At 43.8% G+C, this 22,905-nt stretch overlaps 1 protein-coding gene across 1 annotated transcript in view; it reads left to right on the top strand.

The window, feature by feature from the left end:
- cpamd8 (C3 and PZP like alpha-2-macroglobulin domain containing 8) overlaps positions 1-22,905 on the top strand; it is a 42,977-nt gene that overhangs the window by 1,316 nt on the left and 18,756 nt on the right. The window contains exons 2-28 of the mRNA XM_062396144.1: positions 1,477-1,628; positions 2,110-2,132; positions 2,798-2,963; positions 3,911-3,963; positions 4,540-4,557; positions 5,042-5,096; positions 5,289-5,402; positions 5,625-5,709; positions 5,931-6,039; positions 6,181-6,408; positions 6,530-6,700; positions 6,806-6,934; positions 7,035-7,233; positions 7,346-7,521; positions 8,939-9,088; positions 9,381-9,542; positions 9,641-9,783; positions 10,661-10,723; positions 11,663-11,894; positions 13,281-13,434; positions 15,404-15,534; positions 15,666-15,717; positions 16,065-16,363; positions 17,345-17,413; positions 17,500-17,656; positions 17,765-17,941; positions 19,863-19,944. Of these exons, the coding sequence (XP_062252128.1) occupies positions 1,477-1,628; positions 2,110-2,132; positions 2,798-2,963; positions 3,911-3,963; positions 4,540-4,557; positions 5,042-5,096; positions 5,289-5,402; positions 5,625-5,709; positions 5,931-6,039; positions 6,181-6,408; positions 6,530-6,700; positions 6,806-6,934; positions 7,035-7,233; positions 7,346-7,521; positions 8,939-9,088; positions 9,381-9,542; positions 9,641-9,783; positions 10,661-10,723; positions 11,663-11,894; positions 13,281-13,434; positions 15,404-15,534; positions 15,666-15,717; positions 16,065-16,363; positions 17,345-17,413; positions 17,500-17,656; positions 17,765-17,941; positions 19,863-19,944 (3,549 nt within the window). The remainder of the gene's footprint in view (positions 1-1,476; positions 1,629-2,109; positions 2,133-2,797; positions 2,964-3,910; positions 3,964-4,539; positions 4,558-5,041; positions 5,097-5,288; positions 5,403-5,624; positions 5,710-5,930; positions 6,040-6,180; positions 6,409-6,529; positions 6,701-6,805; positions 6,935-7,034; positions 7,234-7,345; positions 7,522-8,938; positions 9,089-9,380; positions 9,543-9,640; positions 9,784-10,660; positions 10,724-11,662; positions 11,895-13,280; positions 13,435-15,403; positions 15,535-15,665; positions 15,718-16,064; positions 16,364-17,344; positions 17,414-17,499; positions 17,657-17,764; positions 17,942-19,862; positions 19,945-22,905) is intronic.

Below are 22,905 nucleotides of genomic sequence, written 5' to 3'. Positions count from 1 at the left end.
CATTGTTGACATGTATTAACCAACTCTCAGCTTAATGGAGAATTTTGGCCAAAGGGCTAACAACATAAAACCATGTGACCTAACTTAAAAAAAAAAGAGCAAAGAGCTGACTGTTAAGGACTTCACCTACAAAGGAGAACATAAATCCTTCTCAGGCAGCGAGCAGCGGCTCTCAGCTGAGGACAAAAGTTGGGCAAAAACAATGAGAACTTGAGCACATCAGGGCCATGTGACTGAAATAAGCATGGTCTCCACCACCTGATCCGGACCCATCCGAGCGCTGGTTAAACCCACTGTAGATCAAACGCACAGAGTCAATTTCCTCGTATTATCTTCCCCCTTTTTTTTTTTCCCGAAGCCTTATTTTCCAGGGGGATTTTCTCCTGACTCTCTTTCTCTCCCTCTCAGGAACTGCAGTTGCCTCTGGCTGTAATGCAGCACTGCTGTAATGCCAACCACCTGATCTTTCAGGCATGCAATTGGGTTTGTGCTCGAGGCTTTTGCTCACTCCTAATTTGTGTGATCTTCGGTTAAGTTCTTCAGCGGGTGAGCGGGGCCTGTTTGCCTTAAAGAAGTGAAGTGGTTTGATCAAACACAGAGGTGCTTAGAGTTAGATTGGTTCAGGTACGCCTGCAACATGTGGGTGGCATAACAGATTTGGTTTTTACTATAGTCAAATCAATTCATGCTCACAAATAATAGAAGTACCTGAATGATGATCACTTTTATCATCTTCTCCATTAAGCTGGTTGTGGAGCGCTATCCCCAACAAGAGCTCCTATTTTTCTACCTCTGGTACCTGAGCTACATGCTGCTCTGTGCCAGATGGCATCTTCTTCTTTCCCCCAAATAAAACTTAAAGTGGGCCTTTTTCCCCCAGACTTTTCTTTTTTTCATAATCATCAAAGAATGACCTTTGCACCGTGACCTCAAGGACAGGCTCCTTCCCTCAATTAAATGTCAGAGCGACTGTGTGGAATCTCAGTCGTTAGTTTTCAAAAAAACAGACACCGAGGGTTCTGTCAGAGGTGCCGGACCACCCAGAGAAAACACTCGGGGCAGAAAGCTCATTGGCCGACAGGTAACGTGTCCCTGGTAACTGTTGCAATTAAACCTGATCTCCCCACACAGATCCATGTGCTATGTCCCTGTTTGTATGTGCTGTTGTCGTGTGCGTGCATCCTGTTTGCCACAAGTGAGACAGTTTTGCTATTTATAAAATAAAATTCTGGGCAACAAGAAGGCCTGAAGTGCTGCAGCATTGCCCGAAGTGGCCCACATCCGTATGCTATCTGGGAAAAACCCCAAAATCCACATCCATCATATGTTTACCCTCTTCCTGTCAAATGTCCTTCTCTGACCACTGACCTCTCCTTTTGTTTCTCCTCCTCTGTTCACCCTCATATCCTCTTCTCTCCTTCCCTCCTTTGTTTGCTGTCTCCATCCTCCTCTCTCCACCTCGCCTTCTTGTTCCAGGGGTTATTTGGTTGCTGCACCCTCTGTGTTCCGAGCCGGCGTGGAGGAGAGTGTGAGCGTCACCATCTTCAATGCAAAGGCCGAAACCCGCGTCCAGGTGCAGCTGTCGGTGAAGGGCCAGACGGTGGCTCACGGCCACGGCTCAGTGCTCGGTGAGAACAAACTCTGAAGCCACAGCGCGTTATACTTTTGAAAGAGAAAACTTGCACTGACAGGTCGAGCGTTGAGATACGTGCTTTGTGTGATTTATTCAGAAGGAAGTTGAGATCACACAGGCAGGTACGCAGGCACACACATATGAGGAACACACGCAATGTCTTCCCCTGCCGTGTGCTCCTGACCAGCCTGAGTTCTCATTCACATAATCTATGATTTGAGGCTTCAGTTATAGCTCGTCCCACCAACCGCTTAGTGTATACAGGGTGGGATTTGTTTGACAGCACCATTAATACATGGTGCTAGCTCTGCCTTAGAGTGGCATGGAGATGGGCTGCAGCTGGATGTCATGCTCAGCCAGGACGAGAACCTCCAGGCAAATATTTATAGCATCATACTGGTGATAGGGGAGAATTGAGACGTATATTCATGTGGCAAAATATCCCTCATTAAGGAATCTCATTGTTTCTCTTTCAGACAAAGGCACTGTCAAACTAAAGGTGAGTCAGCTCCTGCCACTTGGTTTACATGTGCTTCCTGAGCAGTGTCCTACATCACGTGCACGCTGCTGCTCTCGGGGATGTTTAGCGGTGACAGCTGCACAGTAGTGAGAACCTCTCGCAGCGCTGTGTGCACATTGCTCAGGCAACATGCAAATCAACACTAACATTATATGTAATGCAACATCTGTCTCAGCTCATTCATTGGGAGTAAGGTAACAGCCTCAGTATAATATGCAACAGCTGTTGACGTGCATGTATGGTCCGCCGCTCCCGAAGGCTGGAATAGATAATCTAGTATGCACGACTCGATTCTTCCCCTCTGCCTCCCTCCTCCTCTCCCCCTTGCTCTCTCTCCCCCCTGCCTGTTCTCCCCTCCCTGTAACCTCCACCCTCATTCTCATGAAATAAAGTCATGTGGAGTGAGCAGTGTTATAGCTTGGCATCTTCCTCTGGTGATTAAATGCTGTTCTCTTGTTGTTCTGTAGCTTGTGTTCCCTTGAACAAAATCTTAAAATCTCAAGTCAGGTGGAATCATTTCTGATAGAATGCAAACATCGAGAATAAACACTTCAATCCTTTCCCCCACTGACCTAACTAGGTTCTGGTAAATCCCGTCTCGCTCCTTCCTCTGTTTGCACTCATGTGTGTGAATGTGCCACCAGGTTCCCTATGGGCTCAGAGGCCAGGCCCACCTGAAGGTATGGGGAAACCGTCACCTCACCGAGGGCGGCTACATCTTCCACAACTACACCACCGTCACGGTGGAGAGCAAGGGCACGACTGTCTTCATCCAGACCGACAAGCCTGTCTACAAACCCAAACATAAAGGTTCCCACATAATGCATCTACTAGATAGTCAGTAGAAACACAGAGAATTGAGGATCGGTTGGTGGAAATCCGTGACACAGGTCAGATGAAATAGTGGCTGCGCTTTTTTATTACAGTCTTTCTGTCTTACCTCTGGCTGACACTGTGAAAACTACAGGAAAACAAACATTTTACTTTACAACTGCACATCCATTCTCCACATCCATGCCCACTCATACCCACAATGCCACAGTCCATCAGTATTTTTCGAAAGCCGGTCATGGAGCACAATTACATTTGTATCTAAATATAATCCCACAGAAAGCGAGCAGGAAATTAAACCAAACAGCAGTTTAAGGACTTACATTTTACAACATTTACATCCAATTTACCTCTTTTTAACAGCTTATTTATTACATTTGAAATCGCTTGGTCACATTGTTATGGCTCCAAAAGCTGATTCAACTCAGTCATATTTCCTATATTTACTACTTAATATGATACAATAAAAGTGTCAATGAGACAGTCACAGCATCCACGCTGCACCAAATTGTAAATTCTGATTAATATCAGTCCCCTAAACAGGACAGATATTTTAAATTAAGACCCATGAATCACTCTTTAAGAAATCAGTGACAATGACTAAAACGCCCTTTCTTACAATGTTAAAGAAAAAATCCTGATCTTCTTCCTTGACCCATATCACTTTCGACCAACAAGTTTTGTGGTAATCAGTTCAATAGTTTGTGTTTATATTGGCGGATATAATAAGCACTGTGATTTTGTGTTACTGTAAATATTATGCAGTGTCTTGGTTGGGACATAACTTTGCACCAATTGTTTTAAGATTAAGATTAAGATTAAGATTAAGATTTAAGATTAAGATTAACACAATCTGCGTTTGATCTGGTTCAAATGCATCAAAGTGTTGAGCTGATGTAAACATTGTGTTCTTTTTGTGCCTTTAGTGCTGATCAACATCTACACAGTCACCCCCGACCTGAGGCCAGTAAATGACAAGGTAAATGGACGATTATGCCGTGCAAATAAAAGTAGAACATGCCTCAAAAACCACTGCACACATTACTCATCAATCTGGATGAATGTGGGTAGAATTTAAAAAAATAATTCCACAAAAAATGATTTGTATTTGTGGCCAAATCTATAATTATGTAGCTCTTCTGAATCTGTTATCGTTTAACAACACAGTCTAACTTCTCCGTCCCTAATCGGTGGAATCATGCGGAGAAACTTCGCACTCTCTGAGCGCGAGCGAGAAATGTACAGTCACCTATTTACAGAAGCTCAGGGAGAGAGATTTCTCCTGGAATGTTAGCAATGGCTCCAAATATACTGTGCAACTGTGCGGACAGATGGTTTATTGATGTTTGAAGCTATAAAGGTTCTGCTGCTGGTAAAGGGCAGCGCTCACTTTCACAGATGGATGATTGTTGGATAAGGAATGAGTGGGGAGGTGAAGCAGAGGATCCTCTCTGGACTTTAAAGATTTTTATTTTTTTTTCAAATCCAATTCATAACATCTTGTGCTTGTCTCTCTCTCGCTCTCTCTCTCTCTCTCTCTCTCCTGTTTTTGCAGATTGAGGCGTATGTTTTGGTGAGTGGAGGCTGGCAGGGACCACCCAGGGTTGGCTGAGCCGTGTCCGGGAGGGGACAGTGGCAATTTGAGTTCCCAGACTAGTTGGAGATTACAGAGCATAAGTCAAGGCAGCTCACCTAGATAACAGGGTGCTCTATGGAACAGTGCAAGGATAAACAACACCAACAGATACTCCTCTTCTCTCTCCCCCTCTTGTGCACTTGCTGACCTTGCTAATTCAACGTCTCTCTTCTCAAATTGTGAGACGTCTGTGGGGTTGAATAACAGGTTGCGGTTCACATAGATGATGTTGTTGACTACTTTCTTACCGTCAGCGTATTTCTCACACGAGAAAACACTCTAATATTATTATATCGCTGGTCGGAGACAGGAGCTAAGTCTCCGGTGTCAAGTACAGGTCAATGATCGCTAGGCCTACTATAGTTCAGCACCTTAATGTAAAAACTGAACAATGTTTTTGTCTCCCAATTCGATGTTTCAGGATCCAAGAGGATCCAGGATGGTTCAGTGGAAGAGTCTGAATTCTGTCTGTTGTGGTAGGACACATCTTCTACTTCATAGTTGAGCTCCTATGTCCATATTTCATTGTAGATTTCTCTTTGGGATATTTTGGACTGTAACCACACAGTAACATGGGCATCTTGCATAATTCAACAGCACTTTAATTGTCAAATCAGGAGTGTATACTGTTAATAACATGTTTCTCTTCTATTTTCTCTCTGCTGTAGGGGTTGTGAACACCAGTTTCCCTCTGTCTGACCAGCCTGTGTTTGGAGAGTGGTTTATCTTTGTGGAGGTGCAGGGCCACACCTATAACAAGTCGTTTGAAGTGCAGAAATATGGTGAGAGGCTGCACGTGTTGTTTTTTTAGCTCTGTGGGGGCTTTCAGTCAGCCACAGTTGTGTTTTGAACACCTATAAGTAATATGCTAATTATCTATGTTTTACTATGTTACTGTTGTATAAAACGGTTGGATTTACTACAATTTTATACATTCACAAATGCAGGTAGCATGAAAGTTGGTGATGTACCTGTAAAGTAATCTTCTGCTGCATTGTTCACAGTGATGCCCAAGTTTGAGTTGATGATCGATCCACCACGTTACATCCGTGACCTGAACTCATGCGAGCAGGCGACCGTCAGGGCCAGGTAAGTCACTTAACATTCATCAGAGAACATATCGCACAGATGTTCTCTAACAGCATTTCACAAGGGGGGACTTTTGTTTTGCTGACCAACCATCAAATGATGTTACCTGCAGCTCTGTTTTTTATATTCATCGTGCTTTTTTTTTTTTCACACCCGTTTCCTGGTTCACTGACCTTGGCTGTCCTGTAGCTGTAGCAGTCTGACATGTCCATGTTGTACAGGTACACCTTTGGGAAGCCAGTGACGGGGAAGATGACGGTGAATATGACAGTGAATGGAGTGGGCTACTACCGTCACGAGATGGGCCATCCTGTGATAAAAAATATGGAGGTCTGTTTATTCATTTAATCAATGATATCTTAATGCTCCTATTTATTTGTGATCTGGTTTTGACTTTAGCTATTTATCGATGATTGGTGCTATAACTATGTTCTATAAATTCTAAATATGTGCATCCTGTGCTTTTCTCAGATGAACGGCTCTGCAAACTTCAGCCTGTGCGTTAAGGACATGATGCCCCTGGATGTAGCCGATCACTTCAGGGGCACGGTGAGCATCTGGGCGTCGGTGACCAGCGTAGACGGCAGCAGGCAAACCACGTTCGACGATTCCACGCCCGTCCACAAGCAGCTCATCGACATCAAGTACTCGAAGGACACACGTAAACAGTTCAAGCCCGGTCTGCCTTACAAAGGGAAGGTGAGACGGCGAGAACCGCTTTAACTCACTTTATTATCACCTGACAGATAACGATCACCTGACAGATAACGATCAATCTCGTCATTATTGATTGTCTATTTGTCTTGTCCGCTCGTAATAGATCGAGGTTACCTTCCCTGATGGAAGCCCAGCCGATGGGGTGAGGGTGCGTGTTAAGGCAGAGCTGACCCCCAAGGACAACATCTACACCAGTGAACTGATCTCCAAGGATGGCCAGGCCACCTTTGAGATCCCGTCCATCCCCACTGCCGCCCAGTATGTCTGGCTAGAGGTCAGCGGTCTTTAGATTTATGTCATTTCCACAGGGTGAAGTGAGATGGCCGTTTTAAGTAAATATTATGAAGAGTGACAATTTTTTTTTCTTTTCTTGCCCTAGACCAAGGTAACATCTATTGATGGAAAGACAGTAGGAGACCAGTACCTGCCCAGCTACCTGTCCATCAGCAGCTGGTACTCTCCCAGCAGGTGTCACATCCAGATCCAGAGCCCCAGCACCTCCCTCAAGGTAAGTGTTGTCCTCCGAGTGTAGTGTGTTTTGCATCGTTGTTACATCCCAGTGCCATCAGTGTCGTTACAGCACAGTTGTATATTTTCTGTGTGTGAAGATCGGCCAAGTGGCAGAAGTGGCTCTCAAGTCCACGTGTCCCTGTAACTTCACCCTGCACTACGAGGTGGCGTCCAGGGGGAACATCATCGTGTCGGGCCAACAGCCGGCCAACCTGACCGCCTCTCACCGAGGGAAAAGAGCCACCGTCACCTTCGATAAAAACATTCACACCACCGACCTTCCCCCTTCTGCCTCCAGTAAGCACATGGATCTTATCCCAGTGTGACAAATTTAACAGTATCTTTTTTCGCTGGCTTTTATTCTCTGGATTTTTGGTCACCTTCCTTTAACCTCGCATCTCTCTGCCAGGTGTCGCGGGCTCCTCCTCCCAGGCCGAGGTGGACAGCTGTGTGACTTACCTGCGTTTCCCGGTCAGTCACAGCATGGCGCCCCTCAGCCGGCTGCTGGTCTACTATGTCAGGGAAAACGGCGAGGGGGTCACAGACAGCCTGCAGGTCCCTATCCAGCCCGAGTTTGAGAACAAGGTTTGGAACCAGAGTGACACATATTCTGTTTTTATTTACCCAGAAAGTATTAAATCTGTTTATTTCTTGGTATTTCAACACACGCTCGCTGAGATGTTAAACTTTCCAAACATTGATGTTAATTAAGGCCTTTTTCTGTTATTGTAAGAATAAATGCCCCATATATTATTTATTAAAACCTGGGGAAAATGGTGCGCACTCTGTATACATTTGGGAGCTGGGCCCAACCACCCGTGCACCAGCTCTGTGCACAGTGTAATGTCTGTAAACAAACAGCTGTGTCGGCCTGGGAGAGATCCCCCAGTTCCTGCCTGCATTCAGTGAAGATAACTCCCTGAAGTATTTACAGCTCCCTGGTATGCCATTACAACACTCACTGTGTGTGTGTGTGTGTGTGTGTGTGTGTGTGTGTGTGTGTGTGTGTGTGTGTGTGTGTGTGTGTGTGTGTGTGTTTGTGTTTGTGTGTGAGTGTGTCGGAGGAGGGGAGGGTGGGGTTGCGAGGGCATGATGAGACAGAGGCCATGCGGGCCGCAGCCAGATGAGTGGGGTCGTGACAGCAGAGGATGACAAGTGACTGAGTGGTGAAAGGAGGGCAGTGGAACCGATTAACGGGGCTAATTAGTGGCCACAGGGCTGTTGGAAGGAAAAAGCTTTGATGGGCGAAAGTTTACGGCCGACTCTCACATCCCTCCTCTTCTCAAAGGCTGTAGTTTTCCACTCTCTCCGTCCTGTTGTTTTTCCAACCACCTCTTACTCAACACTACTGAACTGATGTTGTTGCCGAACGACACGCAAATTGCCTCACTGCAAACTCAAGTGCTGCCAACAAGTGCTGACTTGATTGAGGAAATTAATTAAACGTTTGATTCGCAGAAAATGAATGACGGCAATTTTACAAATTGATCCGTCACTTATGTAATTTATCAGGAAAACTGGAGTGCACTGGTTCCAGTTTTTAAAGGTGGGGATCATTGGACAGTTATTTAGACAAATCAAACTAATTGAACATGTCAACTTGGGCTCTATGAAATTCCGCACAGGCTTTTTAACTCTTTCCTGACATTTAATAGCCAATGAGTAATTTAAGTAATAAAGAAACAACATTTTTAAACAAGAGTTGATCAGTCCCTTTATTAAGCCACTTTTAACACAATTCAGTCCTATTCACATGTCAGGAATGTTTTCATCAAGATTCATGAAATGAAAATGTCCTAGCTTCAAGGAAAAGGGTTTTTTCATGAACTTTCTTAGAAACAGGCAAATATGCAATGGTTAAATAGTAATAATTAATAGAAATGGTTCATATCAACCCACTTACTGGATTGGTTGAATCTGAGTTTGTGGTTTAGCGAAAGTGATTTCTTGAGAAAAAATAAAATGCCCATGAGCTGTGTATGTTGTGTTGTGTGAATTGCAGGTGTCTGTTTCTCTGTCCACTAATGAGTCCATGCCAGGCGACCCAGTGACCCTTCATGTGAAAGGAGAGACGGGCTCATGCGTCTGTGTGGCCACTGTGGATAAAAGTCTTTACCTGCTGAAGCCCGACTTCCAGCTCAGCATTGAAAAGGTTGGTCCTATAATGGTTACATTTCAATCAGATGTTATAAAATACGATTAAATTACAGCGTCGCTATAGTAACATTTTACTGTGAAAATGCTTATCGTGAAAGAATGAATGTATGTTTTTCGTGTCACTTTATCTAAAAGAGTTGACTTATGCTAATAGGCCCTTTTATTTTCTGATAGATTGAGGCACTAGGAATACGTAACCATGAGCCGTGACTGTGTGTGTGTATGTGTGTGTGTGTGTGTGTGTGTGTGTGTGTGTGTCTTGACATGAATATGTTTCCTCTGTTTAGGTGTTTAAGGAGCTGGCAGATTTTGATGTGTCGGATGCCTTCGGAGTTCCCAAAGACGACGGACACTTCTGGTGGCCGGGGCTGTCGTCAAAGAGACGCAGACGGTCCTCCGTGTTCCCATGGCACTGGGACATCACCAAGGACGCACGCTTTGCTTTTACAGTGAGAACAAACACGTAGTCGAAGGACATTCAGCGGTGGTGCACGGATGAAGAAATTATGATTTAGTGTGTGTGTATTGCTCTATGTGTTCAACGCAGGAATCAGGGCTGGTAGTGATGACAGATATGGTGAGTTTGAACCATCGGCAGAGCGGAGGAATGTACACAGACGAGGCCGTCCCTGCGTTTCAGCCGCACAGCTCCACCCTAGTGGCTGCCATGCACTCTCGCCCTACAACCAGGTAACGCACCTGATATAGAGATGTCACAGCTTCTCTCTGGGCATCAGCTTACCTCGCTGAGAAGCCTTAAAATCCTAATATTGTCCTGTTCTCGGCTAAAGACTAAGGCGGACAGAGCATTTCAACACCCTGCCTGAGGATGTACAGCAGATTGAGTCAGTAGTTTCCTTTGAATCAAAGCCTAAAACATATGTATTTTTCTACTTTTTATGTATGTGTTATTGTTTCATTTCATGTTTCTTATGTACTTTACTTCGAACTGTCTGTCTTATAGCTTTTAGAAAAGTTTATAATAAACATAATAATCAAGTTCATATTGACTGATATATAATTTATAGGAAGCCATATATTTGTTTTTGAACAACTTCAACAAAGGTAACTATGTGTGGGTGAATCTCAACAAACAGTGAGCTGGGCTGATGCCCATTCAGTTGTTGATGATCACATATTTGCTGTTTAGTTAAGTTATTGATGAACGTTTGGTGTGATCTCTGACTGGACCACACACAGCTCTGTGGTCAGTACTCTTTCTGAAAACACAGAATTTGAAACCAAGCCCACGAGACAGCAATAATTACTTCATGATGCTGACAATTATAAAACTGGCTATACAAATCTCAGTCTGTGTCATGCTTGGTTTAAATGAGGTTTTAGATTTAAGGAATAATGGTGGGACAAAAGTTGATTTGTTGCTTTGTCCATATTTTAAATCGACTTCCCTCAAAGAGAATCCTCCTCGGTGGAGTGATGAACGTTAAACACATGACTCAGAAGATGTCAGCGTGGAATTCAGAATAATACACTGTCCAATTATGGTGTTGTTTTATTGTGAGCAGCTGAAGCCCTTTATTGATGTCAGCTTGTGTTTTGGTTGCAGAGCCGAGAAGCGCAGGCGTACATTTTTCCCAGAGACTTGGGTGTGGCACTGCCTCAACATCAGGTATTTAAATCTCTATATAAACATTTCTCTAGTGTGTGTGTGTGTGTGTGTGTGTGTGTGTGTGTGTGTGTGTGTTACATGCCTGTGGCAAGATATATCAGGTGCACGAGAGAAGAGGACATGAGAGAAGAGACGGGAGAGGAGAGGAGGAAAGAGAAGAATTAAAATAGATTCTTAGAGGGTATGAAAACATGTGAGGACAAAAAGAATGTTGGAAAGGAGTGAGTAAAGATAAGATGGATAGTTTTTCTAGAGAAAGAAAGGAGCGAGGAGAGGAACGATGCTAGTAAATGTGTTCTTACGGAGATGGATCTTCCATCGTGTAGCGACATCCAAGATCTCCCCCCTCTGGGTGTGAATGTGCCTCATTTAAATTGGGCAAATTTGGAACGGCCTGATGCTTTCTCAACAGCTCCCTCCATTCATTTTCAGCCAATATAAATGAGTCGGCCATAGATTTCCATATGCTTGATTCCTTTGGATGGGGCTTTCAGCCCTTCCCTAATTTCCTGTGAAGTCCGAGGCTCAGATTTCCCTTAAAAGTCTATTAAAGTGGATTTTGGGCATCTTTGATCAAAAGGAAGGGCGTACATGCAGTTTTTCAAGTTTAATATGCTCTGTGTCCATTTGCCAAGACCAACATTAAACGTGTTGCCAATAATGATCTCAGTCCATTCATTCAAAGAAACAAACTGGGTCGGCAGCACCTGACCGCGCCTCACACCTACCTATCCGTTTTACAGTGTTTGCTGTAGCTGCACAGGTGCAGGTGCTGTTGACACAGCTGTTGCTGACATAAAAGTAATCCACAGTGTTTCATCAAGCCCATCTTTGTAGTCGGCCCCTTTTTATTGCTCAAGTCCAACCATGAAAGGATGCTGAGATCATTTTCTTTCTTCCCTGCCTCTCCACTTGAATCTCAACACGCGTCACCGACAGCTCTGAAAGCGGGGAAGCTGAGCTGCGTTTGGATGTGCCGGACTCCATCACCACATGGGTGACGGAGGCCATCGGCGTGTCCGAGGACAAGGGGCTGGGCTTGGCGAAGAGCACTGAGCTTCGGACCTTCAAGCGCTTCTTCGTCGACTTCACGTTGCCCTACAGCTTAATCAGAGGGGAGCAGACCAAAGTGCCCCTCACGGTCTACAACTACCTGCCCACGTGTTCTGAGGTAAGAGGACGGACGAGCGGCCAAGTGGACAGGAAGACAAAATGTGTAATAAGACTTAACAAACAAGTCAACTGAGTACCAAGAAATCCAGTCTTTTATTTTATTCCGGTCCAATTGTCCTTCATTTTTCTAGACAACTGCTCATCCAATCAAAGTCAAAGGTGCAGCTGTTTTACTGGGTGTCCGTATTTATAAAATATACCAAAATTACAAACTTCTCTCAAAAAACATTTTAACGGTGAGGTCAAAAGATGAACTAGTACAAACACTCAGAGATATCAGTCCCCTCATCATGACTTATTTCTTTTATGAAGCTCAATGAATTATTCCATGGGAAATCAGTGAAAAAGTCAAAAAACTCCCAGTGAAAATAACTATTCCTGAATCCACCCCTTGGTCCGGATCCGTGCCAACATTTTATGATTTGTTTCGTGGCCCATATCCCATCCCTCCAACTAGTGTTGTGGAAATCCGTGCAGTCGTTTTTTAATAATCCTGCTGGCAAACAAACAAATAAACAAACAAACGGACAGGGGTGAAAACAGAAAAAAACAAGGGAGCTCTCTTCCCGGGACATTAGACACCAGATCAGAGAGAAATGATGTGCTGTATAGGCTATGGTCCTTTTAGTGTATTGAATTCTGTATAAAGCGGAAATGGTGTGATCTTAAACTGTGTGATCAACAAGAAAAAGGTTGTAGCTTAGGCTCAGGTCAGATGTTGTGTCCAAAGGAGGCAGAGGTTCATAATGTGAACATATGGTATCAGCCCATACAATAGATTTGTCTCAACACGCTCTTTGACTTCTCAGCTCCACCTTGGCCTCAAACGGGTCCATCGTGCGCTCCACATAGATGACATCATGATGTTTGCAGATGAGCCTGTTTAATGGCCTGTGCTCGCGCTCCCCTCATGTCATGTTAGGTGAATACGTAATCCCGAAAATTCCCATCGTTTGATATCCACCCCGGCAACATGTGATTCCTATATTTTTCTGCTCCGTTATTTATGACTCGTGGCGTGTGGATGAGGGGCAGTTAAAAGCTCCCTGTGCGTTACCGAGCCCTCTGTGAAAATTGGACGATGAGTGGAACTAAATCCTTCAGGGAGCTGGAGAGGCATGAGTCAGTCAGCATGGAAAATTCACAATGTGATTTTACAAATTCTCCCTCGCTTCCCGAGCTTTGAGGGGAACACGCTAAGTGAGGGAGGGGCATGTCTGGCAGAAATTATGTCACTGGCCTGTCAGAGGAGATCGATTGCCTCTGACTCCTCTCCTCTCCTCTCCTCTCCTCTCCTCTCCTCTCCTCTCCTCTCCTCTCCTCTCCTCTCCTCTCCTCTCCTCTCCTCTCCTCTCCTCTCCTCTCCTCTCCTCTCCTCTCCCAGGTTCATGTTAAAGTAACAGTCCCAAAAGGCATCAAGTTTGTTGGCCATCCTGGACGCCACCACCTTACCAGGAAGAAGTGTGTCGCGCCGGGAGAGGCGACACCCACATCCATCGTGTTGTCTTTCACTGAACTGGGATCTGCTAACATCACAGGTATATACAGAGCACAGGCACATGACTCAGCAGGATTATTCTTGTATAGCTGATATACTGTAAAACATTTGGAACGCTATTCCACAGTGCAGTGCAGTATGAGTTATTTGTCACAGGAGCCTTTTTCAGACATGAACATCAAGTTGCTTAAATTTGCGTAAACATTTTTGTGGGACTTTTCGTATATGAATAACGCAGCAGGAGATTGTTCCGGTCAGACACGTTCACAACAATACAGCAAAAGTATGGAACATTCAGGCGAAGAGTGGCTCCTGGCTGAGGCATGCAGGAGGCAGGCAGACATGTCTTTCGAAGTTTACATCTTTTACTCTTCGTGTGATTATATTTTTCTTCCAGTCTCACATTTTTAGCATGTTAGAAACGCCATCAACACGCCTCATTTTTTATTTTCTGAGAGTTTTCCTTCTGTATTCTCACATGGGCTCTCTCGGACATTATCTGGACATTTTAAAAGGGAGCTGGCAGGAAAAGTTCCAGAAAATATCTGGAGCAACTCATCCGGTTACGGCCCAGACAGTCTGAAAGCAGCAATATAAAGACAGAAGGAAGTGGATCTGGGCTTGTTGTAAAGAATGGGTTTTGATGCTCATGTAAACAAAGCAGACGAGGACAATCTGGATAATGAAATTGTCATCGATTGAATTCTTAAGTGGTCAGTCACTAACCAGGCCGTCGCTCCTCTCTGTGATGCCTCACAAAAAGTCGAGCCTGTGCCTGAGGAGAGCTCTGCCGGCCAAGGAGCGGGAGCTGTGTGTGATCTGGTCACCCACCCAGAGTTACAAACAGGCCTCTCCGGAGCGCATGTGAGAACAGAGCAGGTTGGCAGTGGGGGAGCTTTGCTGTGACACTCAGTGGCATGTTGATGAGCTTGCAGGTCACTGGCGGTCAATGGGCCCCCCATGGCCCCACTCCTAGTCGCTTGGCCCCTTGTGTTTCCCTCTCAGTACACACACACAAAGAAACGCTATTGGCACAGGGCCACATTTCCAATGTGCTCCTCAGCAAGAGAACGGGGAGTCCTCTTACAGACACGTTTGTACCATGTAATGTATGTTATGAGCAATGACCACAAATCCATGAAAGACAGAGGGGACTAATCGCGATTAGTGACCACAAACACGTGATTGTGTTTTCCTCGAAACCTTGAATAGAAATGAAAAACACTCATAATTCAGAGACCGACTAATATGGATATTTTAGGGCGGATACAAGTATTAGGGATTAAGAAAAATTCCATAATGATATGAGCTGATACATATATATATATATATATATATATATATATACATATAAACACTTAAAAATGTTAGAATTGCTAAGATGTCTTCATCAAAATCTGACCAAGAAGTGTAATTCAGGTTTGGTATTTTACAGTTCAACCTAAAACATGTCATAAATAACTATGAATGAAATGAGAAGACGAATACATATGGAACTTGAATTAAGAAGATGAACATAATTCATATTTTTATATATAAATTGAAAAAGAATTCTGCATTATTGACAGTTTTTGTATCAGCATATGTTGGCAAACACTGACACAGATGTGCCTGTTATCTGCAAATATCATCGGTCAACAGATATCGGTCGGGCTCTAACATAAATGGTGATTTATACTACTACACACTACAGAATACTACTAGTACTATGACTAGAACTACAGATGAATGTGCCATGGGATTAAAATTGGTACACATTGAAACAATGTATTCTCTAATGGCAATGTTCATGTCCGGTTGTTTTGTGAGGAGTTTTTAGCTTTCATTAACCTTGATGCAGTTTAAAGTGTCAGGACAGCCAAGCTGGTTCTGACTCACTGTTGTGCTGCATTATGTGTTAACCATGATTCTTCAGCGGGACAGATATTGTGGATAACTGAAATTGGTGACCTTGCACTGTGACAGAATTGAAAGATACAAATCTGATTCTGTTTTGTGCTGTGCGACAGCTCGTGCCATTGCCTACAGTGAATCAAGCTGCTGTTCAGATGGACTCCAACAAGGCAAAACAGGCAATGACGTGGACGACAGAAGGACCCCAACTGGCCTGGACTTTGTTCGCCGTACTGTCCTGGTGGAGGTATGAGAGCTGATGTTGATCATTATTACTTTATAAGAAGAAGACTTGCTTAATATTGTTAGTCTTTTAACTTTTCCTTATTCCTTCTCTTTCCTGGGACCTCGTTCTTCCTCCCCTCATCATTCCTGCAGCCAGAAGGCCTGCCCAGAGAATACACCTACAGTGTCTTCTTCTGTCCCAATGGTCAGTGCACACACATTTTCCTCTCTAACATATCTATATATGATTATATTTAGAAGGAGATTTGTTAATATGGTTAGCAGCCGGATGGTTCACACCCAGTTGTATCTAGAGAGTTAAAGGGATAGTTGAAAATAAAAAATGAAAATTCCCTTATTATTAGATAATAAGTGAATTAAAATATTTGGGTGAATTGTCCCTTTAATGCTGACTCCTGCCCACTGGCCGAACATGGTAAAATCTTTATAGATGTTTTCATCAACACAGGTAGGATTTCACTATTAATCTGTTGATATTGTAATTTTGACAAACCTTGAGAGCCTGAGAGTATTTTGTATTTTTATTGTCAGAGAGGATCCACATCTCCACCCCCAACAAGTATGAATATCAGTACGTGAAAAAACCAGCCAGGATGAACCAGTTCCAGGTCGCTGTGAAGACCCACAACGATGCCCACTTTGCTCTCTCTGCCAGTCCCCACGACAGCGCAGAGATGTTAGAGATCGTACTTGGGGGAAGGCAAAACACTCGCTCATGGATCTCACTGGGTAAGATGGGCGAGCCCCTGGTCAGTGCCTCAACGCCTGGCATCCTCTCCTGGGACGAGTTCCGCAGCTTCTGGATCAGCTGGAAGGGAGGCGCGGTACAGGTGAGATAGAGAAGATAAAGAGATTGTTTAGGAAAATTTTCTTCTGCACCATCAAGTGCAACAGATTTGTGTTCAGATCACGAGTGGACACTCTGACTCTAAAAGAGGAGGGGGGGGGGAAGACTCGGCAGGCCATGGGGTCTGTGTGTCCGGAGAACTGGCGCCACTTTTACTGGCATGCCTTCAGTAAGGTCACGCTTAACGGGCTAATGTCACCAAGGACACCCTGTGCTCCGCGGTGCGGTGCTCGCATGGCCCTCTGCGGCTGGCACACTCGCCCCCCCCAGCCCCAGCCCTGGCATTGGCTTTGCACCGTTCACCAAAGGCAGCAATTAAAAGCCCGCCGACAAGCGAGGCATTTTAAAGACCAATAGGATTCATTTATTTTCTTAGGGATGATGGCATTTCAGGGTGAGCGAGCTGTGGGGCTTGGCCACGCATGCTCTTTGGTTTAATGTGATTACAAAGTTAAACTCTAGCACCAGAGAGGAAATGTGCTCTACATGGGTCTGTTTGTGTGTTTGTGTTTGGGACTGTGTGTGGGAGCTGAGTGAATCACACCGGCGTCACTAACACTTGGCAGAGACACATTATGAGGGCTCAGTAGGAGGATGTCCAAAAACAGCACCAGCTGCTTTCTAATGTGGCTTCACTGGTGTTTTCTTGGTTACTGATGTCGGACTGTATACAGTTATATTCATGTTCTCACAATGTTATATTTTTTTAAAATATCCTGGATCCATCATCTGCTCCAGATCTGCGCCAAAACCCATTAGTTCTTCGCTGACCCATAACAAATCATTCCAACATCTTCTGTAGTAATCTGTCTTGTAGGTTTTGCATAATTATGCTTACAAACAAACAAACAAACATGAAAACAAAACCGCCTTTGGCAGAGGTAACAATGTGATGGACTGCTCATAATGAGTGTGCATCGTCTGGAAGGGTTTTACTTTAGTCTCTCTGTTTATCTCTTTGCAGGTGGGACATGGTTTACATCCGTCCAATGAATCTGTGATCCTCCACTGGGCGGGACAGTTCCCTGGGCAGGTTTGTCTCTTTTATGACGTTTATATACTTGTTGGAGTCATTTTTCTTAAGAGATCATTTGAACAGTAATTTATTTTGCCCTCCAGGTGCGTCACATAGGCTTCTCAACGGGCTGGGGTTCCGTTGGAGAATTTAAGATCTGGAGGAAGGAAGACTCGGATGAGAACCACAACGAGGCCTTCACTCTGGGCGTCCCTCACAACATGGTGCCTGGATCTGAGAAGGCCACGGCATTTATGATTGGTATGATTGTGTGGCTGATGTATTATTACAATCATACCCTTGTCTAGTGAAATTGGAATAGTCTACTGTGCGGTGTGAATAAGTCATGTATCGATGCACCTGTATCAGGGGACGTCATGGGGCCAACTCTCAACAACCTGGACAAGCTGCTGCGTCTGCCCTTTGGATGTGGGGAGCAGAACATGATCCACTTTGCCCCCAATGTCTTTGTTCTGAAATATCTGCAGAAGACCCGGCAGCTGAGCGCAGAGGTCGAGAATGAAGCCACTGACTACCTGCTGCAAGGTAACAAACCTCAAACCCAACGGCATTCTGGGTCGTGCGGCTTGAGCCACAAGTGTCTGTCAGATTTTTTGTGTTTTATTTAGTTGTGCACAAAGAGGATTGCTTTCTAAATGTAACTATTGTAACTTTAATTATAGAACTAAGCCAAAACTAAGACAAGAAATTAAGAGTTAGAAATGGCATGAGCTTCATATATATACTCTTATCATTCACCACACAGATGATCACAGAAAAAATGACACTTACTTAATTCAGATATAAATTAAACATTTTAGACAAAAGTCTTGTATCAGGCTGATATCATCGATATCATGTGCATTCCATTTTATTATTTATTTATCTTTCCTGATTAGTTAAGTAAAGAAGCCTCTAACTACATCTACCTTTTCTTAGTTTTCCTAGCTTGGAGCAAACAGATTTTTTAGAGTTTTATCAGGGAGGCAGGACATAATCCTGAATTAAATATTATTGAATCAATGGGTAGTATTACTTCAAGCATTTTGTGTATAATATGTGAGATTTAGTACCAAAACTCCTCAATCCCTTATTCACAGTTTGTTTATGTGCCTCAACACACATTGGATCTCAGTCATGCAGAGAAATATACGTCTCCTGCATATCTTCCCTTCAGGCTTGTAGCCGGTCACTCAATACTCTGTTATACTTGCATAATCACAATGACGTGTGCAATGTGCTTCATCATGTGCGCAACAAAAACAAGGGCATGTCCAAGCACACTTGGTATTTCTGTTCATATACCTCGGCGCAGCTGGGTATGCCCCATAGATCAGGGTGAAGTTCACTGAGATTCACATCAGCTCAATTGTATTTGTATAGCGTCAATTCATAACATACTGTACATCCTCTCAGCTTTACACAGTGAGTTTGAGGTCTTAAAGATGATGGAGAACCCCGACAATGCCCACAACAAGGAAGCACTCTGGTGATTGAGAAAAAAACATCCTCAATTTAATCAGAAAAGGAATCTTGACTTTAATGAACTCCTCCTTTTTGCCACACAAGATTGATTTTGTCTTCATGTCGAATTTAATATGAAAGATAATCTCCTTGATCCATCTGACAAGACAACATATAGACACAAGCAGCCACACTCACCTGCTCGAATCCACCATCCAGGTTTAATTATTTGACTACTCACATTCCATTTCCATGCTCAAAATGACAGATTAAACTTGGGTGGCGTAAATATGTGGTTCGACTTTTTGCAAACCATAGAGATATAACCAGTTGTGTGATGTATGTACCAGTGGTAGTGTGGAAGTGAATAAGGAGGGAAAAGGGAAATCATATGATTCTATCTTCACCCCTTCCGCTGCAGATTCAAGTGACCTGCCATCGACCGCAGATAAAATCAGATTTGAAAAGAGAATTAAACAGATTTTTGGGAATGAGTACAAGAATGTTCTGAAAAAAATAGAGGAATTTACTGATATGCCCGGTCACTGATGGTGGTAATGTGCGTCACTGCTCTTTATCTTGTTTGTTTTTCTCAATTAAAGGAGAAAGTTTAAGTTTGTATAAAACCTTGAGGAATCATGAAAGCCCCATTATTTTTCTTGAGTTGTTCCAGTCTGCAAACGTTTTTTTTTTTTTTTTTTTTTTAAATGATGTGTTTGAATTAATTATGTTTTCAGTGTATTTTTGTGTCAGATGCAAACTTAATTTTTACACTGGCAGACCTCTTACAACCAAATATTTAGGCTCAGGACAAGTTAAGGCTGTTTACTAAGATACCTTTTCCGGTGGCGAACATTTTCGAGTATCTGCAGTGAGGAATAGAAACGCTGGAGTCTTTCAGGCGGGCTCTGTGTAACCTGAAATAAGTGTGTAAATGCTTTGGTATTTCCCCAGTAACTCCGAAGAACTCCCATCACCTTTCTTATTCTTTCTTCTTATCCAGGCTACCAGAGACAGCTGACCTACAAACGGCAGGATGGATCCTACAGTGCCTTCGGAGAGAGGGATTCCTCTGGCAGTATGTGGTAAGCCAGCGTAGGGGGGAGCTGCTTCAAGCTTACTCAACTCGTACCAGCCAAGCTACACCTATAGCTGTAGCCTCATTCCTCCAAAGTAATGAAGTCTTTTTTTATCAGTAAACTGTGCTCAAATGAATCTATTCCTGTTGGTGTTTTTCAATCGCTGCTGGGTTTTCCCTCGGAGTATCTATTTCGTGTTTACACTCCCCGGGGCTGAGCAAGCAGGCACGACCATCTCATAATATTTATAAAGATGAAATCAGTGCTCTGGAAGGGGGGGGAGCCGCCGCTTGCATTTTGAGGCCCACGCACTATACACGCATACCTGTGTTTCATTAATGAGCTGAGGTGGGTATTATGATATTTAATAGAGCTAACACTGTGAAACAGCAGGTCACATAAAACACAGAGAATCGTAAACAAACTACATAATTGGATCCCTGAGGAAGCCCAAGCTGTGGAGATTTATTTGCAGTTAATCGGGGGGTTCATATCCGTCCAGTTGAGCAGACCCAGGCTGCTCTGGCCCCACAGACCAGCTCTTAATGCCCCTATTGGGGACACTTTTATAAGTCGTCTGCAGCCACTTCACCGTGTCTTGTTTTTTTTTTCATGGCCCAGAAAAATAGAGGTGGTGCGTGCCTCTTAATGACTCACCACCTGGGTGTATTCGGTAACTGCCACGGAAACCTTGAACTCTTCCCCAGGTTGACTGTGAGAGGATATGAGGATGTAACAACCAGCGGTCTGGAGGTTTCTTTCCTTTGGCGCCCCGCGGCGACAAGTGTGGGCTTGTGGGCACAACACAGATGGTGAACCCTCAGTAAACCGGCATCAGACACATTATGAATCCGTCAACAGCGCCGTCTGCACCCAAAGGCAGGCCCCGGCTTTTGTTTTGGTTCCAGGGTTCACAAGTGTTAATGTACTCCAGCTCGTAAAAAATGGATCTGAGGGGAAATTGACAAGATCCGTTGAAAGGTTTGAACATAATGACAAGAGTTGGCAGTAACAGTTTGTTGTGCAATGTTGGCCATCTCAGCTGCAGAGCCTGTTACCACAGAGCCGAGCAAAAGCTTAATGACTTAATGTCGTTCAGGAGAGAGGAAACAATGACGAGGAATGATGGGGGGTTCGAGTGAGGGTTTTTAACTTCTCGCTTCTTTTTATAATGAACCAAAACTATTTTGGAAACACAGCGACGCACACTTTGTTGTTGGGTGTTAGTGCACACATGCATATTTGTGGAGCCATTTCATTTGGCCTTTGGGAGACTGCTGTCTACACGTCCATTGAATGTTGATCCGAAATGAGATGGTCGGGGCTAAAGAAGGTTTCCTCCTTAATTCCTGAATTTCAACAATACCCTAATTTTAATTATGAAGTATAGACTCATTCTTTGGGTTTTTTGTTTCTTCATATTAAAACCTTCATACACTATTTTTTAAATTCCAGTCCCCTCCCTCTGTATTCTTAGACAGGGACAGTATTTATCTCTCTCCTTTTCTCTGAGGTCTCAGTGCTTGGCTCTACATGTTGAGGCTGGCATGGCATTTTGGATCTGCCCATAGACTGATCTGACAGCGTAAGCAGGGTTCGGGGGCTGAATACCAGAGATCGAAAGAGCTGATATCTGCTGTATTAACCTAATATCCCTTTACAGTCTTGTTGCAAAGCAGCAATGTTTTTATTTCTTTTTTTGCAATAGCTTCATGTCGACTGAGTCATTGATTGTGAATGTGGTAATATATAAAATCAATCAATCAATCGATCAAATTTGATTTGTTTAGCCCGAATCACGCTTTTTCTCATAGGGCTTAACAAGGTGCGACATCCTCCGTCATGAACACTCAACAAGAGTAAAGAAAAACCCCTAATAACAGGGTGAAAAACTGAGAAACCCCAGAGAGAGTCACATGTGAGGGATCATCTCCCAGGACAGACAGAAGTGCAATAGATGTCACACGTAACTGAACTGTACAATATTTAAAACATTAATTGGAAGGAAAACGTTTTTTTAGCCTAGTGGAAAGGTGTGTCAATTTTTTATACATACTGTTTATAAACTTTTTGTACATACAACTTTCTAATAGAGACAATGAAGGGAGGGATCAGCAATGACAATTGAAATGAAGGAATGATTGCCAGTAATGGTCGAATATAGTATAGAATATGGTCCAAGACAGACCTGAACCATTGAAATCCTCGTCGGTTGAAGTAATACATCACTGCAGGAAACATTTCTTCAAGTCTAACTCATAACATTCCCCTTTAAGCTTATCAACCATGGCTTTATCATGAAGCATATCAATTTATTGTCTTTAAAAAGTTCTTCGTATCATCCCGTTTGAAGTGCGGAGCTGGATAAGAGCTGGATAAGAGTGGCTCATAGAGGGGATCAGAGTGGGAGGAAGAAGCAGTGGAGAGGGGAGAATTGGGAGAGGACGGCCCCAGCCAAGGGCAGAGCGGTGAAAGGGAGCCTATGTAGGGCTTCCCCCCGTCCTTCCTTCCTCAAACTAAATCATATTTACACTTTCTAAAACCCTTTCCCTAGGGCTCGACATTTAAAGGCCTGTGACATGATACTAACCTTTATAAAAATTCCATCAAGCATGTGGCTTCATCCCTACTTTTGTCTCAAGAGAGTAAAAACATCCAGGTTTGAGTGAGGGGAGATTTCATTGTTTTTGCTTTACCAGAGCAAAGTTCCTTTCCTACTCATCCTACTTGGATCGTGACGCTCGCTTACGAGCAGCGTTGAGAAACCAGAGCGTGACCTGTTTGTCAATTTCCCCATTTCCACCAAGTGTTTCTTTCTTCTTATGGTTCCGCAGCTGGCCTCATCTTGTAAGTAAGTTGCGGTCAGGGGCGCTGGGGTGGAATGTCACTGAGGAGTTGTTGTTCAAAGGCTTGAATCTTTTTCGACCACTACCAGGAGGTCTGTTGTTTATGGATGAGCGTGTGTTT

Source organism: Platichthys flesus, chromosome 9 (genome assembly GCF_949316205.1).
Source record: "Platichthys flesus chromosome 9, fPlaFle2.1, whole genome shotgun sequence".
NCBI classification, from domain to species: Eukaryota; Metazoa; Chordata; class Actinopteri; order Pleuronectiformes; family Pleuronectidae; genus Platichthys; species Platichthys flesus.
This window is presented reverse-complemented; position numbering and strand designations above follow the sequence as displayed.